At 33.6% G+C, this 20144-nt stretch overlaps 1 protein-coding gene across 1 annotated transcript; it reads right to left on the minus strand.

The window, feature by feature from the left end:
- Positions 1 to 5092: 5092 nt before the first annotated feature.
- LOC118190594 (uncharacterized) lies at positions 5093 to 16664 on the minus strand. Its single transcript, XM_035361347.2, has 3 exons — positions 16508 to 16664; positions 9167 to 9363; positions 5093 to 5929 (listed from the first exon to the last, which is right to left on the minus strand). The coding sequence occupies exons 2-3, from the start codon at positions 9343 to 9345 to the stop codon at positions 5266 to 5268; spliced, it is 843 nt and encodes a 280-aa protein (XP_035217238.1). The 5' UTR covers positions 9346 to 9363; positions 16508 to 16664; the 3' UTR covers positions 5093 to 5265.
- Between the last annotated feature and the right edge of the window lie 3480 nt (positions 16665 to 20144).

Raw genomic sequence — 20144 nt, forward strand, 5'->3', positions numbered from 1 at the left:
CGATACAAGATAATTAGGAATAGATAAATTTTGAGCTCTTTAGTAAACACTGCATAGCCATCACTAAACATCGTTTTCCATTGTCAACGATTTCACCGTAACCATAAAATAAGCAATAAAAATTAGTAAGTTGATTTAATAATGGAAAAAAAGTTCTCATGTTAATATTTATTATTTATTTTTAAAGAATATCATGAATAAAAATCGGAGATTTTTTCTTTGCAATTCGAGAAGTCAATGTCAGTTAATTTGGTCCCAATATGTTTAACGGCAAATGAATGGTAGCTGAAGTAGGAATCATTACACTTATTTTTGGATCAGGCTTAAAATCACCAACAGCGGCCAACTAAATTCAAAACAAACATGCATTGAAATCCGAGAGCAGTTTAAAGAAGGAGTGAGGCAAATTTGTCATCATAATTTAATACACCAGAAAAAAGTGAGAAGAGCTTTAAGAAAGTAACCGAGGATTTCTGCCTAATGTTACAATTCATTCGTGAAGTTGTGAGTAAGTTTAAAAAATATGATGTGTACACCACATGACTTCCTTGTACGGAATATTAAATTATACGCATTTTTTCTTACATTTCATTTAAACTTATTGGATTGAATTAAATCTACTTGGCCGACAGCGCATAAACCACAATAGAATAAATGCATTCTTTAAAATTCACGCTACTTGTTTACCATAATGACACTCTGGTGCTAGGTTCACTTAACAGTATTATATTTCGTTTCTATTATAACTCAGAATGCACAAAATTTATATCATTTAAAGGATTATCTAATCGTTGCCACATGTTCTATTCAAATACTATAATAAAGCTAGAACGATGTATAAAAGAAATTAAGCAAATAAAACAAAAAAGAAAGTTTTTGACAAACGATTGAGTATTTCTCATTCAATTAATTCAGTTCTCACTTCGCGACAAGGCAAAATTACATAAAAACTCAAAATACCTGTATTAAAAATTACGAAGTAAATCTTAAACACTTATTTCCTCGAAAAAATTCCAGAAAGAATCAAGCATGATTTAATTGGCAATAATAAATGAAGGCGTTACCTTTGTTGTTCAAAGCTACGTTTCTCTAGATTGGCAACAAATCCACTATTACGCTGTTCCAAATGTAAACAAGTAATGGCCGCCATCAAAAAAATTATTAAGCTTAGCGGCACTTAAACAATTTTAAAATTGTTGATAATTCTAAAAATATTGCATATATATTTACTAAAGGCATAAAAACCTTACCGGAAGATAAAAACAACACAATTCAATCATATTTAAAGCAAAAAATGTACAATTTACAAGCATATAAGAGTAAAGATACTGAGATCACTGAGCCGGGTAACAGAGTGGATATATTTATATACGTTTGGCGCGGCCGATTGCAACCAAAATACGAGGTGCACATCTACATGTTATAGCAGTCTTATATACAAAATTTCAACGTTCTGAGGCTACTCGTTTTTGAGTTATGCGAGATACGTACGTACGTACATACGTTCGTACAGACGCCACGAAAAATTCTCTTCAGAAATCATTTTAAAGCAGTTTTTTAGTTATTTTGGAGGAAAAGAGTCTTTTATTTTGTCCTTACGTACAGATATCACGCAAAAATATCGTTAAATTGCATTCAATAGCGGTCAAAATGGATATTTTCGTTGAAATATGTTGCCTGAAACTTTTCGCGATTACAATACTTCCTTTTTACTTCGTTCAAAAAAGTAAAAATAAAAATAAAAATAAGTTATAATTTGTTACAGAATAGATTTCACTCAAGCGGGGTGCACTGAGACTGAGAATCTGAAGTGAGCCCATTTTGTTAATAATAGAAATAAATTATTAAACAATATAATCAAAATTAAAACTAATATAAGAATTTTGACAAGAAAGTGTACTTTAATTGTGTGAATACAGCGAGTCTCGCCGTAATGTTTTAGATGTAGCTATAATGAAAAACAATAGTTTAAGGGCGAAAACAAATTTTTATAGACTGAAATTTGTAATTTAGCAGGCTGTTTCTTAATTTATGTGGAATTTATTATTTTTTAGTGTTTTAATTAATAAACTAAATTCTTTTGTAAAGTAATTACTACATATTTTTTATTCTTTCCGTTTAATTAATAGTAGTGTTTGCTCTGATTTTCTGGAGATGTTAGATTACCAATTAATTAACTTAATGGTATTGAAATTGATCTTTTATCAAATAAAGTTATTTGAGTTTATAAATTTGCAGGTCTAAGAAGTCTGTTTCTGTATCATTTTTGTTAGTTTTGTTGAGTTTAAAGCATTCAATATTTAAATGTAATTATTTATGGAAATGATGTCGTCATATATCTGAAATTAAAATTGAAAAGTTCTTGTTTTTGGGAGCTGTTGATAAAATTAAATTCTTTAATGAAGAGAAATAGGTTACACATGGTAGCCGAAGAGTTAGTACCCATAGGAATATCATTAATTTGTAGATATATTTTATTTTGAAACTTAAATTGTGAAAAAGTGTGTTCTTGAGATGAGAATCCCCTTCTTTGCAAATCAGTTAAATATTTAATGCTGGGGAAAATGTTAACAAAGTTCAATTAAACTAATCTCATTCTAAATCTCATTAAGAGTTCTAAATCTCATTAAGAGGCAAAATGGTGAAAAAATTTTCAAAATCGTAGCAGTTAATATTGTATATCCGATTTTTGTTGATAGTCTTAATAACTTTCTAGCTATTGGTGATAATCCAATTTTTATGTAAAGTAATATTAGTATGCTCCCGAACTTAGTACAAATATTTTTTCACAATTTTGGTGAAATTAACAGCCATTCCTTCTTCGTAATTGTTCACCTCATTAGCTAGAAACTTGCATTTCATTGAACTCTTGTGAAATCTTCTAATACATAAGTGGAGAATTTATTATATTGATACTTGCTAATAATTTAAAGTTTTTGTGAAAGGCTTTAAATTTATTAATTAGTGTGTTTTCTTAATTTTTAGAGATTTGGTATGTAATTTTAGTATCATCTTTATTGTTAATAATTTCTTGCTAGCATTTTTAACAGATAATACAAAAATTGTTCTTAGCTTTATCCATAGTGGTGATAATAAATTGGTTTTTAAGCTCTTTAATCTTTTTATTTGTTTTGCCTCAAAATGTTGTCATTTTTAAAACAAAATTGAGGCTTATGAAATTATTTTTAATGTTGTTGCATACATTGTGCTTCCATTGTTCAAATTAGTTGAGGGCATAACTGTATTTGGAGCTGGTGCTAATAATAAATTGGTATTAAACATGGCTTGATCTTTTCAAGGCAAATATTTTTGCTGGGATTGTAGTTAATTCTGAATTTACCAAGTAAAACTATATGGATTTACCAAATGCTTAGTGCCACACTTCACCAATTCTTTTAGTTGTTTGTTTTCAATAATATTTAGATCTCCGGCAATAATGTGTCCGTGCTACTGATCAATGTACTTTCCATAGTGTGATTCACGGCAGAAGCAAGGAGGATCAATAAATGGATAACTGGCCTGGTTGGTAATGATACTACCCAACTTTTTGTTGTATTCTTGAAACAAATTTTGGTGTTGGAATCACTGACAGAGAATTCTTTTTTTTTTTTTTTTTGGGGGGGGGGGGGAGTATTTTGTCAATTTTAGTATAGTCAAAGTTAGGAAGTAGGAAGTATTTCTAGTTGTGTAATATCTGCGTAATATTTCTAGTTGTGTACTTTTATATATACAAAGCGGGATGAAAAACTTTTCCGATAGTTGAACCTCTAGCGGCCTATCTGCTCAACCTGTCGAAATGAAATTTCATATATTGTTATTTGAAGATATGTGCTCGATTTGGGGATGATTTTAAATAATATAGCTATTGCGGTTACGGTTACAGTGGAAAGATTTTAAAATTTTGGAATGGCACCCATTTTTTTCCTGCGCACATTGATCAGCACATTGAAAAACCATAAATGGCGTTAGAACGATGCACATATGAAGAAAATTTCCAGCGTAAAATATTTTCAAAGCAGAGCATTGTAAATGACAAATGACTACACAAGAAAGGAGAGTGAAAGAGTCCTTTTTTGGAATTACAAATTTTCAACGCGCCTTCCTTAACAGACGGTAACACATTACACGCCAGAGATTGTTGATTATAATGACAATGCTCTAAGAAAAAATATAAAGTTTTTGGCAAGGAGTCCAGCAAAAATGTATATTACATGAAAGTAATACTTTCATACATTTTATAAGACAGCAGTGATATAAATGTAACCTGTTAGTAACCAAATCTAATCAGAAGTATTCCCAAACCGGATAATAACTTTTGGTCAATGAATAACTATAAAATCTGAAACTGAGTTTCTTGCATACTAATTGTGACCTTTTATGAACTATATAGAAAAGGCGCATTTATAAACGTGGCTTCTAATAAAACAGAATTTTCGTAAATTCTGTTAACTAAACATCTCGAAGCAGAATGCGAATTTTTTAAAATTAGAATAAATTAGAATAGAAATGTTTTACTGCGTGAACGAAAACGTTTTATTATTAGCACTACCTTTTTAGGTACCTTCTGTTAACGGGACAGTATTCAGAAATCAATGTATGTATGCATGTAATGTATGTATGTGTTCATATATGTATGTATAGTATATATGTACGCACATATGTATGTGTACACACACACATATATACGCATATATATATATATATATATATATATATACACGTGTGCGTACATACATGCATTTCTGAATCCAGTCCTGATAACAGAAGAGTACCCTTTTTATTTCGTTTGTAATTTATAATTAATGACTTCAATTATGTTGCTATAAAGGAAGGAATAATGGTCTTACGGATAACAGATGCTTCATATGTTTCACCTCACTAAAGATAATAGTGAGAGCCTATTGAAACAGATAGCTAGCTATGTCTTGCTTAAAAATAATAACAGAGCTTCTGATAAAGAATTAGTGCAGTGTTGCAAATTAAATTTTAAAATGTTTAAATATAAAGGAAAAGTTTGCATATAGCATAATTATTTTCAAATATACTGTAAAGAAATTTGTATTGAAACTATATATGAAAAACACAGTTGAAAGACTATAAATTTATTTCCAAATACTTAACAGACCTATAAGCAGAAAGCTCCAATGGATTCCATTTTTTAGGGCTTTTGTGCACACAGAAATGACAAGGCTAACATATATTAATAAAGTGCACTAGAAGTTCCCCCTTAAATATAAATAGAATCTAGATATAGAGTTTCCAAGATTATTTGGTGAAAATTATAATCTCACGTAAAGTATCTTCAGTTACAGATTTGCCGAGTTTTTCGCTGAAGCCTACTTTTGGATATGTGGCAATAATCCTTACAGGTGCACCGCAACTCCTGCCTAGCTTCATTGGGAAAACATGGAGATTAGCACCATATATTGGAATCTCATCCACGTTTGCTACATTTTCTAATCCAAAAATGTTTGCTCCCAGAAGTATTCTATGAGCCATGTAATCCTTCGAAGGACCGTTATCTAAAGACAAAGTGTCTATTCCAATTCCGTAAATACTCCGGTTATCTACCAGCCACTGGGCTGCTTCCTTGGAAATCCCAGGAAAATGAAGATTATCCGTTCCATTCTCTATGGTTCCAGTAAAATTTCCTTTATCTGGCCAGCGACTTCCCCACCCAGAGCGGATTAAGACAATGGTGGCATCCAGGCTTTGTCCAGACAGTCGCTCCCATTTCTCCAGATCTTGAATTTGAAGCAGAGTGTCATTGTCTGCCTCTGACTTATTACTTATGTCAATAACTGCAGCAGGAGCCACCAGATGGTTGAGCGGTAATTCTTCAACACTCCATTTACCTTTCGCGAAGTGGCATGGGGCATCAAGATGAGTCCCAATATGTGTAGCCATGGCAAATTCTTCTGCCTGAAACCTAGGGGGAAAAAGTATAATTTAATCTGAAAATTTCAAATTTCAGTCTAACGCCTCAAGAGTTTACTATTAAAGTTTCAAATTATTAAAGAAATTAATATGCAAAACTAATAAAATTAAAGAAAACTCAATCTGATTTTGGTATGTAGATTTCAGCTTAATTCTCGAAGCAATTATAATATGTTTGAGGTAATAAACTGAATTGTTATAGTACTTTTCTTTTTCTATTAAATATAGTAAGCCACAAAAAACCTTATAGTTTAAAAAAAAACTGAGAGGTTTAAGATTTTAAAGATCATCTAAAAGAATTAAGGTTTTTTACAATCTCACTGAGCTCGTAGCACTCATTCCTGGTAACGCTTATTTTTGTCTTTTTAGTTTTATTATTAAGCACAATTTAAGCATAATAAGCACATGAGGCTTGCAATAAATATTTCTTCTGAATGAAGTGCAAAAATTTCTACTTGAGAGCACGCTAAATCAACGAACTGGAAATAATAAACTCCTTTTAAGAAGTTTCCTCTCAAATTGTTAATAATTAAACGAATGGAAAACTATTGGCAGTCGTTTTATCGTAAGTGAATTTATAAAGTTAACCATCGTATTAAAAAAATGGGGAAAGGGCATCATTAGAAATTTAAAGCCGCATTCTGTAAAATATGGTTAGTTTTTATTCCCTAAATTGGATTAAACTCCAGATTCACAGAGTTCCGTTTAAAGAAAGATGTTATTACTTTCTGCAAGAAGGCTGGATTCACGCTTAGGGAACAGCACGTGTGTATTACATAGACTAAAACATTTTTCGTCGCTGCCATTTCATATTAAGGAGCAGATTTTCGTTTTGGAAACTTGCATTCGACTCGATTAATAGATAGTTTGAATTCTGACTGAGACAGCTTCTCTTATGTCTTGCTGTTATACACTTTGAATTGAAATGGATTGAAAACTGCGGGATTAAAAAACTTATTTATTTCTAATATTTTATACTAAAAAGAGAAAAATTAGTAATTTAGATTACGTATGATTATTTTATGAATTCTACAAATTATTACTGACTATCTTTAACTATATGAGAGATAATCATTCACCTTGCATCAGCTCTTCGATGGCTATTGGTTAGGATATCAGAACCCAGTGCGCGATTAGGTAGTATCCAATTATTAAGATATAAAATATTATTACTTTCTCCTTGCTACTTCAAACAGTAGAAAAATATTTTAGAGATTACTCTAGTGTAGAAACTTTACACTTTTTAAAGTATAAAGTGATTTATATGCTGATTATATCTAATTTATATGTCATCAAATTTCGAAATTGTGCTTCGCTACATTTTAACGTTGTTATGCAATAATTTAATATCCAAGAAAAGTTTTAAGACTATAGGAAACACATTAAATCCCTTCATATATATATTTTATTATAGTAATATAATAATAAAACGATTTTGTAATAATACAGACATTACATTGGTTGTTAAAGAATGCAGTAAGGAGAGGAACGATTTGTAAGGAGGGGCTGTATGGAAATTTTTAAAGCAAATAAAATTAGATTTCTTTCGAAAAAGCGTTTGAATTCATAAGTAGTCTCAAATTTACATATCAGATTCTGAGGGATATTTTGAAAGTGGATAAACAAAATAAAATATAAAACTTAGTTCTTATTTTAGGTTTATGCTAGTGAAAATTGTTATAGTAGTAAGCTAATTGAAAACATTTTACTGCCATAGAGAAAGTTCCTAAAAATCTTTTTTGCCCTAATTTTTCTCCACCTCATTTTTCTCCCTGTTAGCTGTTAAACAGATCTTGAAGGAAAAAGTCCTGTTGGTCTTGGAAGTCTTAAAATACTTTAATCTATGCCGTAGAGGCTTATGAAAAGAAATTCTAATTTATAAAAGAGCAAATTAAAATACCTTCGATCTTGGCAGAGGTTTCAGAAACTCTTTTGAGGAAAGTATTAAAATTAGCTAAGAAGAACTGGAAAAAGTTTTTTTGATTCCAAAGTGGAGATCTGATGGCTTACAAGGGCATGTTCTTTGCAAACAAGTTGTGGTGTTGCGCGACCCCAACCTACACGCAACAATAATAGTGACTGCTATGAACTGGAAAGTACACAAAACTCTTAAGAAGGGTTTTAACTCCCTTTTTATTCTACTTTAGAAGTTACAGATGCGTGCACTTGACGCTCACAAACTACGCCGACCCTGCGATAAAATAAAAATAAGAAACTAAAAATGAATAATAACAAGTTACTACCTACGAGGCTCTCTAAACGTAACTAACCTAACCGCGTTCTAAGATACAGCTGATATTTCAGCAAACTTTCTTAATAAGGAATTGAAAGATTCAACTATCTGCCTAGGCAAGCACACAGGCCGAAACGCGCGGTTCTTCAATTTCTTCCTAGCCACCTTCACGCTCGTGAAGCAAGAAAGCACAGTTACAAACTCGTTTCCCTTCTATTTAACTCAAAATTACTTCTGCTAAAAATTTGAATACTTTGCGCGTTCTACTAAAATTTACATACTCTGGCATTGGCAATTCCAGGGGAAAGTAAGGCTTGACAGGAAAGATAGTTTAAACTTAAAATAAATGTTAGTTAAAATAAATATAAACCCTACAAAAGTATTCCATGGATCTGAAGCCCTATGATGCAGCAGATGCTTTTATAACATCTAGTTTTCCCCTTCGTTTAGTCTGCTATCTTGACAGCAGCAAATCTAAAATAATTCAGCAGAATCCGTAGTCATTTTATACGAGACATCTATGAGTCATCTTCTGCAGACTTTTAGAAATAGAGATTACAATAAGAATCCTGAAAAAATGCATGAAAAGAAAGCAAAATCCGATAGATGAAGTAATCAACCATCCGCATAGCAATATTTTGACATAATTGATTGTTAGGCACGCAACTTTCTCACTGATAATTTATTTACTCATCAATGCTTTATTTTCGGCTAAATAATGAAAGAGTTCATTATAACAAGTAAGTATATAACAATAAAGAGGAAACTACCAAAAATAAAATTCAAAAATTTGCGAAGGAAATTTTAGATTTAATTGTGCCTCCATCTTTAGACGAAAAATTCCAAGAATACAACAACTGTAGTAAATTTATGGTACACATATACTATGTTAATTTTATTTACTATTTTTATGTAAAAATTTGGTTTATATTACTATTTAATAATGCAGATGACGTAAATGACTTTTTTCACAAATGTTTGTAAGGATCTCCTCACCAGTAACCTTCTGCAGCTGTCCCATTATGAATTATTTTCAATCGGAATTTCCTTTGACCTGGCCAACCTAGAGTTGACTCATCATAAGAATATGACATGTCCACCACTTCATCCGGTATAGGAGTCCCTGTGATGGAATAACTCATCCACAGAATACATAAGCATCCACAAAAAAGCATCTTAAAACTATTTGAAACCTGAAAATAAAAGATACAGAACCAGATTTAGTTAGTACATGCACGTTCATAATGAAATATTCATCTAATATTAGTTTTAGTATTATAAGAAAATAAACCAAATGAGTAACTTAGACTAATGAGCACCTGATAAGTGAGATTCTTCAATTCAGGAAATAAACTTATACCATACCATTGCTGTAAAAGTACTCTGAAACTGTATTCTTTTCAAATGATTAAGTCAAGATATTTCTTGTGTAATAATACTGTAATAATATATGGTGTGTTGCGGTTCTAAATGTAAAAATGAAATAGAATTAAGTGTAGTGAATTATAATTACTTGAGCACCAAAAATAGTCACTTGGCATTTTTTGAATTAAAGGATTAGCAAAGGTAAATCAAATGAATTGCTTAGTTAGTAAATCGCGTTGTGTAGCAATAACCCATAAATACTTACTAACGTGCAGATCAAAATGTGTGATCTAGGAAGGAAATATGAAATCAAAGTACTTACCCCGAAGTATGACAACTGTATGTTACCAAATAAATTAAATTTTATTCTTCATCTTTGATATTGAAATAAGCATTAATATAAATAAAATTATCAACCAGACAGACGAATAAATTTGAACATCAAGCACGAGTGATGCGCATCACCAGAATTAACGTTGCACTCAGAATAAAGTTAATCTTTCTCCATCAGCTCAAAAAAAGTCTTAGTGTAAAAGGAACAATCAAATTTTGATGGCAGTCATTAAGCGTACTTGATTAATCATGGTATTTCTGCTTTTTCTTCTTTAAATCAGGAAGTTTCAGATCTCATAAACGCGTGCGCGCGAAGATTTCTCAAAAGGAGGAAGAAGTTGAACAAAAATTATTTTCTGCAACAAGGTACAGGAAACAGGAGTAATTATTTTCTTGAACCTTCATGTAAAAATCTCACTAAAAAGGATTTTCATGTATAGCAGACAGCATCGAAGGAACAGCAAAAAAAAAAAAAAAAAAAAAAAAAAAGCAGGAAAATGGCATATCGCATCGGCCAGCCCCTCAAACGCCAACAGCAGAAGACAGAAACCGGTTGTTGCAATCTTTTTCGTGTTGCCCTTGAGCGGTTGTGGTTAGCACACTTGAGGCTGAATAATGTGGAGGCTTGCCTGCACAAATACCTATGATCGATCTAAAGACAGAACGCAAAAAACCTTTGGAGAACCTGAAGAATACTAAATTTTAGGAATCTTTTAGGAGAATCTTTTAGCTGTTGACATTTTTTACATATTTATAGAGCTCAAAAATAGTTCAGGTTCAACTTACGTACTCTTTTGACAAAAGCTTTGGGATAAGGTAATCCTAGAATCAAAATTTTATATAAATAGAAAGGATTGATATAACCTACGTTGCTATAACAACCTGTACTGGAAGAAAGGCTTATGAAGTATATGTTAATTAATGAATTTTTATAACTTGAAATTTTTCTGTAACTTTTCCTTTCCATTATCCCTCATTAGGATGCGAATGAAAGGTTAGGGTTTTGAACGTTTTTGACAGAGAGAGAGAGAGAGTTTTTCATTCAAGTAGAATTTTTGGCACTGAAGCTTGCAGCTTTACTTTCTATCTCCTACTTTCTTCAGAATTTCATGAAATTGCATCTGGTAAAACGTAGCATCATTTAAAGCAGTGTTTTTCGAACATTTCTCAGCACGGAACACTATTCGAATATTAACGTGTTTAGGAATATTAGAGTAAGCTTGAGATTTCAATTATAATAAATAATATCACATATATAAGCAAAATAAACATTTTTCCAATTTTTGTATCATACTTGTAAAAGAAACGTTTTTCAGTTTTGACTTTATAGAAAATGCTACATAAAACTGATTAGATGAAGCTCTAAATTGTTCTAGGTCTACATAAAAGAAGAATCTGCTTCTTTGTTTTCTAACCTCGGTTTCGTACATTTTTGCTGAACACTTAGTGACTGTTTGCGGGAAGTTATAAGCATGAATTCTTATACCAGATAAAGCACTAAGCCGGATTCTAGATCTGGATTTTGTGGCAGGTTATTATGAGAAACCTCTCTCATATAATATATCATCTCGAAAGGAAGTAAAATTTATATTTTATCTTTAAATTTCTTTTAAAAGTTGTTTTAAATTGAGTTAAAAATGTAAAAGGAGGCAACTGTCGCCGTTTTCTAATCTTAGTTTCTTAAATTTTTGTGGAGAACTTAGTGTCTGTTTGCGGAACATACTTTAGGAAACACTACTTTAGAACACCTGGATAGGCGGTTAAGTTAGGCACTGATTTTCGGTAAGATCATGAGGGCAATTCAAACCCATTCTACTAATGATAATCAATTAAATTAAGGTCAAGATTCTTCGAAAACTGATTAAGTTCTTTCTGATAGGTGCTACAGGACTGTGCAGTTATACACTTTGCTTTATGAATACGCATATTGGCATGTCAATAAATATATATGAACCCCTGAGGAGCTGTTCATGCACTATAGGCAGCAATGAATTATTGAAAATATCCAAACAGATTAAAATATTTAAACGTTGTTTCACAGAAAGCAAACACATTCCAAAAGGAACAATCCCTCTGTGTAATCAAATTTTACAGTCGGTACAATGCAGGTAGGAGTTCAAAATTCTATTTTCACTCTTTATAGCTATATGCCGCGCCAGCTTGCCAAAGTGTGTACTGCAAGCCCCCTCTGCTCCATGCTTCATAATCCAAATGCAACGAGCTTTCTTCCACGTAAACTTTCATCAAGATTTTTGGCTTTATATACAGCTTTTTGCCTACGATAATCTTTACATTTCATCTTGCACTGAAAGCTCCTTGAGTTAAGGTGTATCTTTATGCACTCTGCAGTTTATAGTTGATTCTGTCAGAGGAAGTAAACGGCTTTTATTGTAGATCCTTTTCGCTGATCTAAGTTCGTAAGTTTTGCCACTGACTGCTTCAAAAATATTAATCACACCTATTTGTAATTTTCCATGACGTCATCGAAGTTAGACTTACAGGTTTAACAATCCCGAAACCTCACAAGCCAATCTCCCACTCAGTGTCATTAAATTCTTAGGTTAGATTAATTTTATGTCTGTTGTCAATGGTATTGATTTACCGTATAAGGTATTTCTCCCGCCTTTTTAGCATGCCTTCGTGGTGTAGTGGTCAGCACGCTCGACGCGTATTCGAGAGGTCCGTCGTGCGAGTTCAGGAGAGGGCACTGCTCATTTTTCCCATCTCCTCTTTCGAAATAACCTAATGTGCCTACAACCGTTCTAAAGGCAGATTTTGCTATTTATAGCGCAGTTCGTATTGCCATAGACGTCACAACCAGACAGGGGAGTAGCTAGAGGAGGGGCAAGGGGGGCATCTGTCCCCGAGCGCAGAATCCAAGGGGCGCCAAACTGATGTTACGACATTTTAGAATTAAATGTTTTCCATCCTTGGCAAGCAGTAGGGGGCGCGAAATCTTCAGTTGTCCCTGGGCGGTGAAAACCCTAGCTACGACTCTGCAACCAGAACTTTCATTTATAAGACGGGTGTCTCAATTCCTTTGCCAAATACTACACTGGTGTGCAAAACTTAAGCAACAGCAGGGTTTTTTGCCATAACTCCACGAGAAATCAACTGAGAGACATGAAATGCAGAAATGAAGGAGAGTATTATGTACGTAAAGGACGACGAAAGCATCGGAGCTGAAAACGGAATACAATGCATACGGTATGGAATCAAACAAAAACAAGCTTTATTGAACGCATAGTATCGTGACTCATGACTGTCTATCCAAGATGAAGAACAACAAGCAGATGTTCCTTAATATGGGATATGCCGTCCCCTCACTGCAATGGTTGCTTCGCATCGTCTGCGCATACTCAGAACCAGCTGGTGCAGCATTTCTTGCGGTAGGAGTGCCCATTCCTCAATCAGCATCTGTTTGAGTTGTTGGGTGTTCTCTGGAGGATGTAAGCGTGCTGTAATGCGTCTCCCCAACATGTTCAATAGCATCCCACACATGTTCGATGCATCCCACACATGTTCGATGCATCCCACACATATTCGATGGAATTTAAATCTGGGGAGTACGCTGGCCAATCCATTCGAGTGATATCTTCCCTTTCCAGTAGCTCTTCAACAGCAAGAGTCCGATGTTTCCGTGCATTGTCATCCATAAAAATTAAGTCTGGGCCAATAGCACCTCGGAACAGACGCACATGGGGAAGGAGTATCTCCTCACAATAGCGATCCCCGGTTACAGACCCTCTGTCGAAAACGTGGAGCTCAGTTCGCCCGTTCAGCATAATGCCTTCCCAGACAAGAACTCCAGGACCACCGTTACGGTGTCTTTCCTTGATGTTACTGCGATAAAACCCAGTCCCGACTTCTCTCCAAATCAAAATGCGTCGAGAATCGCTTCTGGTACTGAACCGACTCTCATCCGTAAAGAAGACACGACTCCATTGATCAGTTATCCAGTTTTTGTGCTCTCTGCACCACTGTAAACGGTGGCGTCGGTGGCCAACTTTCAACGGGAGGCAGCATTCAGGACGGTGGGGGAATGGGCCTCCTTTGTGAAGGCGTCTGGCCACAGTAAATCGCGACACTTGTCGCCCCGTTGCTGTACAGAGTTGATGAGCAATGGCGCTTGTTGATTGATGTCGGCCTCTTTTCCCCTGCAGGACGATATATCGGTCATTCCCTGTAGTTGTCGTCCTCAGGTGGCCACCACCAACCTTTCTAATAGCTATACCTGTGGTATGGAACGCTTTCCAAGCGCGCGAAACGACACTTTTGTTGATTCCGAACTCTGCAGCTACACTGGTGACAGTACGCCCCTCTTCCAACTTTCCGATCATTCTTCCACGTGTGAAGTCGTCCAGGTGATTTTCTTCTAGCCATATTTCACGAGCTGACTCACTGGCATTTGCAATGAATATGTTGAATTGCGTCTCCGTCCTTCCTTTTATTCTACTGTTGAGCTGCGCGACATCACGCGTTTTGTGTACGCTCACGTCGCCTCTGACATTTCGTTCCTGATATTTGCATCCGCATGACGTTTTCTACTGACTTACGTGTTCATTGTACTGATCTCCAGACCTCCTCTTCTGCAATTTCATGGCTATCTGCTAAATTTTTACATTATTGCTTAAGTTTTGCACACCAGTTTATTTCGGGCGCACAACATGTGCGAAGAGGGTGTAAATAATAACGGTGCGTTACACCATTTCACTTGTATTGTATACGCATGTTCCTATATTAGATTTATTATCATTCTTCATTTCTTTGCTAGGGGGAAAAAATAATAACTAGTAACTTCGATAAGGGGGTTTAATTATCACATTAATGGTTTAACTACCAACGGTATCAATTTATTTAAAAAATGTATATTTTTTTCCTCTTTAAAATTATTTTGAATTTAAACAATGCGAAAGTACTGAAAATAATTATATAATTTCTCATCCAAAAATGTTTTCTCGGTTGAAGAATGTAATTATAATATCATTGTGGAATCGCAAAAATAGTTTTTCCACTGTTGTACTTGAAGTAATTCTTAATTATGCTTATATCAAATGACTGAAGGTAAACAAATGGATTCCATTAGAAAATGAGTAGCCATTACAAATGGAATTTCCTTTTAAATTTCAGCTTAAAAGTTAAACTGGAAGGTTTGAAAATTGTGCATTAAAGTCTGGAGAATAAAAGGCAACAGACTGCATATCCTCTCTGAAACTTATAAGATATTGTCTCCTTTCTTTCCGCATGCCTTCGTGGTGTAACTGGAAGCGTATCTCAGTAGGCTTCGGATGTGTATTCGTCAGGTCCAGGGTTCGAGTCCCCGAGAGGGCTCTGTACATTTTTTAACCTCTTCTGCTTCAAAATAACTATCTAATAAATAACTGGCTAACTTTCAATGACTCTAAGAGTGTCACCTGAACTAAAAGGTGGTCGATGATAATTCATTTGATTTGGCGATCAAATGAATTATCATCGAGGCGATTGGGATTTGGCGAGGATTTGGCGATTGGGTCCCCAAATCCCCAGTCGCCCTTTAAAAGGGCAGTATATAAGGTATTTTCTCCCTTCTTTCTGCATACCTTTGTGGTGTAACTGGAAGCATACTCGACGCGTAGTCGAGTGGTCCAGGGTTTGAGTCCTAGCGAGAGCATAAAAAAAAAACCTGATGACTATGCAAACTATAATTAGGGTTGTAAGAAACGAATGTTTTTAATACGCTTATTAAAAGCAAATGTGTTTTAGTAAGAATATCTGCTATTAGAAAACTACAAAAAAATCATTAAAAAATACGAAAATATTTTAAACTTTTAATTTATTTAAATATAGTAAACTTGAAGGTCAATAATAAATACGTTTTCTTTTTTGGGGGAAAAATTGCATGCATATTATGATAATTTTTTCTAATTGTATAATAAAAAATAACAAACTGTTTGTTTTTTAAAAAATAGTTTTAAGCAAGGTTAAAGTGGAAATGAATACTAAATTATTCAATTATTTAATCAGTTATCCATCCATATATTTTCCCTCTAAAACACTATGGTATTTTTAAAATTAATTAATTATTTTTTAATTCATAACATATAAACTAAGTATATAATCAAAATGTACAAGCCGAGTTCTTATTTTGAGTGCCTGCATTTTCACTAAGTGCTTAGTAAACATTTAGATTTATGAGAAACGTTTTTTAAGAATGCGGAGTTAAATAAAATTTATTATAGTCACAAGAAAAGGGCATCTTTTGAAATTAATGATCAGTAAATTTTTTTTTCCTTAATCTATATATCTAAGTACAGTGAATTCTTTTTTCTTTAAATTGTTAACAGCTCTTAGTTATGTATCGCAGTTTTTTGTTTAAGCTTTCAACATTCGAAATTTTTTTTAAGAATGTTGATAAAATTTGGTGCCAAAATCTTTACTTTTTATCATAAAATTTCAATTAATCATTTAACAGAAATTATGAGTATTTAAATATATGAAATTACAATTTGTTGAAGGGAAAAAATATGGATTAAACAGTTTAAAAGTGCATAGCCTGGAAAGCTAATAAAATTGCAAAATTCGTGCTATACATAAGGAATAAAATTGAAAAAAAAAAAAAAAATACTCATTGTAAAGTGGTATATTATAAAAGGTACTTACTTGGAATATTCTATTTTAGCATGCACTCACTAAGTAGAGATCGAAGTTCTATCTTCATCAGTAATTCGATGAGTAACTTTCCTGCCAATGAATCTTTATGCTACAAAATAAAATACCTGATATGACCTTGACAGATCCCTAACAAATGCTAGAAATATTTTTCTCGATAATTATTTCCCATGTGGAGATTCTTAATGTAACAATACCAACGGAAGCCGTATTATGTAAGAAATTTTTCTGTTGCGATTCCCGTCAAATTTATTATAGTCACAAGAAAAGGGCGTCTTTTGAAATTAATGATCCTATCACTAATTGTTAACTGGAAAAAATCCAAGTTTTACTATTAAAGCGGATATTGCGAAAATGCTTCTTTAAAAAGAAATCGGACAAAGAGGTTTATTCAGTCCTTAATGAAGGCTTTGTTACAAAGAAATAATAAAATAACAAAATAAAAGGAAAGTATCTGTAACTTATAACTTATGGGAAAGTTGTATTTATTCTCCACATAAGAAAAACTCATTAAAAAAAAATCCTTCTCATCATTTTCCCCAGCTATTAAGCAGTATGTTTATATGCTTTATTGTTTAGCTGTGATTTTGTTTATACTTAAAAATATTATTTGATTTAAGGAAAAAAATATTATTTGTAACTGCTGTTGTTAGTGGTTCTAGCTCACATCTGCGATTATTTTGACTGAAGAAGATCGAAAAACAATCAAAATTTTGCTTTTGAATTCGATTGAGAACTTGAAGTGCGAAAAAATACTGATTTCTTTGAATGTATGAATGTTTGTACTTAAAAATTGTATGTAAAAATCAATCTCATAAATAATTCCGGAGCTTATATTAGGCAACCATCAAAGTCAATTTGCCATTGATTTAGGATAAAAGTTCTAGGTACACTTTAGAAGGCAATTTTGTTAAATTAACCAGCTTATTATAATTTTAATCTTTATTTTACCTTCTACTTTCCATATTCCTCACCAGAAAGAAAACGGAGCTAAGGTTTCTGGATATAAATCGAAACATACCGTATTTATGCGAATCTAATGCGCATCCCCATTTTAAAACTTTCAATAATAAAAAAATTGTTTGTCGGCGAATGTAATGCGCATCAATGGTATGAGGAATTTATTGAATCTTATTTTATACAACAATGGATTTGTATATAAACTATCAATCAATGGTATGATAATTTTATTTAAATTTAGATACCATATTTTATACAACAATGGATTTATACATAAAGTAACAGAACATAGAATTAACCTATTAGTGGGCTATTTTTATGTGAAACAAGTTAATTACCACTACCGTATATACGGTACATATCGTAAAGTATGAACATGAAATAAATGGTAACATTTCTATCTAGCTAACAGTTTCTACAATCAGTGATTAATAGTAAACGTCTTTATTCACTATTTTGATGATAACTTTTTTAGTCCCCTTCTCCGTAATGGTGTAGTTACGAGGCATATCAAACCAAATTGGCGTCTCGTCAGCGTTGCCAATTTGCCCCACTGAAAAATTCTTTTCCTTCCGAAGTGTGATGACATACCGCTAAAATGTTAGTAGTTTTCCCTCAAAATCTTCAGGAAGCTTTTGGCATATTGTTGTACGGCGTCTTAGAAATAAGCCCATCCGCTTCATAAACCGATCCACCCATCGACGGCTAGCTTTAAACTCTCGTTTCGGTATTCCAAGAACTTCAGCCTCCTCTTTTGCTTTATTTCTTATAGTGTCGCTAGTCACAGGTTGTCCATTCTTCCTCCTTTCACGTACAAATTCCAAAACTTTTTCTTCAATTTTAGGGTGTCTTCCTTTGCGAGGGCCAGTGAATTTCGTTCTACTAGTTTTAGTTGCAAACAGTGCCAATTTCTGTTGCCGCCACAAGCGAACATTGCTCTCAGCTACGTTGAACTCTCTCCCAGCCTGTCTATTGCCATTTCTTTCAGGATAAAGAATTACTTTACGTTTGAAAGTAGCGTCATATGACATTCTTCTCTGCTTGCCCTCCATTTCGTGACTACGTACTCTGCAGTATGCAATAATGTGTCAACGATAAATGTAACGGTAAATGTAGTCGAGAAATACAGTGATCCATTGTTACGATTTAAATTCGGTTGACGTCATCGGCGAACTGCTGACGTCATCGGCGAACTTTGCACTCGAATCTAATGCGCCATCGAATCTAATGCGCACCCCAATTTTGAGTACTACATTTGGCCAAAAACGATGCGCATTAGATTCGCGTAAATACGGTAGTTCCTGCCACTCCAGTAGCATTGTTAGAATTCTGCCAGCTTTATCTAAACAGAACTGTATGGGCTTTGCAGATCTCTCATAACCGATTGATTTAAACTCGTCCACTGATGAAAATCTATAGGCTGTGATAGCCTATAGTTTACGGTTCTTGTCACTGTGTAGTCTTAGACTACTTAACAACGTTTACGTTTAATTTGGTTGTTATCGTTTAATTCACCCCACCACAAGTAGTGGTTATTTGTAACACAAAGGGCACCTTCTATTAACCTTTCCAAGATTTGTTATGTTATTATAGACATAGCGATAATTCTCTACTAGTTCACTGCAGGTAACAAAATAAAAGTTAAAAATTAAATTTATATATTTTTTTTTTCATTAATCGGATCAGATGATGCATCATCAGTTGTCTTGATTTGATTAATACCCAACCGTTTTGTTGACGATACGAACTAAAAAGAAAACGTCCCAGAATTAAAACACCCGCATGCCTGAAAAACTGATTAATTTAACATTATGAATATAATTCTAAAATTTAATAATATTTTTTCCCTATACTCAAGTTTCCTAAGAGAATAATTTTATGTATGCTTACATTACTGCGCACGAATATATATATACGTGCGTGTTTCAAAAAGAATATACGTATTTCGAATGCATATATTGTAAATAGCATCAGTAATCTCGTTACAAACTGCTCCACGTTTGCGCTTGTCATCAGGACGCAGATCCTGCAACAAATGTAACTTGTACGGCTTCATAACCGACCGACGTCTCAAAACACCCCAAAGTGTTGTTGTAGGCAGTTAACTACTTAAATTAACTCCCGACTGGCACGGCGAGTTGATTTTGAAGGACTATCTTCGAAAGCAGTTTGAACTCGTGCAACATTTCCGTCGGGAACACGAGGGCGGCCAGGACTCTGTCCTTCACATACAGTAACTCTGTCCTTTACATACTGTATTTACAAACTGTCCATACCATCTGCGAATGTTCCACCCATTCGGAGGATCACTTTGATACCTCAACTTGAAACGTCTTTGCACTGTAATCACGGAATCGCATTTCGCAAACTCGAGAACACAAAATAATTTCTGCTGCGGAGTAGCTATTTTATTGGTTACCACGCAAAACAGAAGACAATTGATATCTAGCTGCTATTAATATAAACTAGGCTATGTATTTTTTTCGCCAATAGCCGAGCCGAGGCGCACTGATCGACAGTTTGGACAAAATAACACTTTATAATATGTATATTCTTTTTGAAACACGGCATATAGGTATGTAAATGTGTAAACTTTTTTCCGTATAATAAATGTAATATACATATGTATACCCCAAAAAAATTAATATTCAAAATGTATACTTGTTAT

This window comes from Stegodyphus dumicola, chromosome 5, assembly GCF_044657685.1.
Source record: "Stegodyphus dumicola isolate Sdum_Otavi_A_Nest chromosome 5, ASM4465768v1".
In the NCBI taxonomy this organism is placed as follows: Eukaryota; Metazoa; Arthropoda; class Arachnida; order Araneae; family Eresidae; genus Stegodyphus; species Stegodyphus dumicola.

What these genes read in the sequence shown, in the direction of transcription:
- LOC118190594 (XM_035361347.2), bottom strand. Translation starts at nt 9,345, where the DNA reads ATGCTTTTTTGTGGATGCTTATGTATTCTGTGGATGAGTTATTCCATC. An exon ending in ACAGCTGCAGAAGGTTACTG is followed by an intron (nt 5,930 to 9,166) that starts GTGAGGAGATCC and finishes TTTTCCCCCTAG; the next exon opens with GTTTCAGGCAGAAGAATTTG.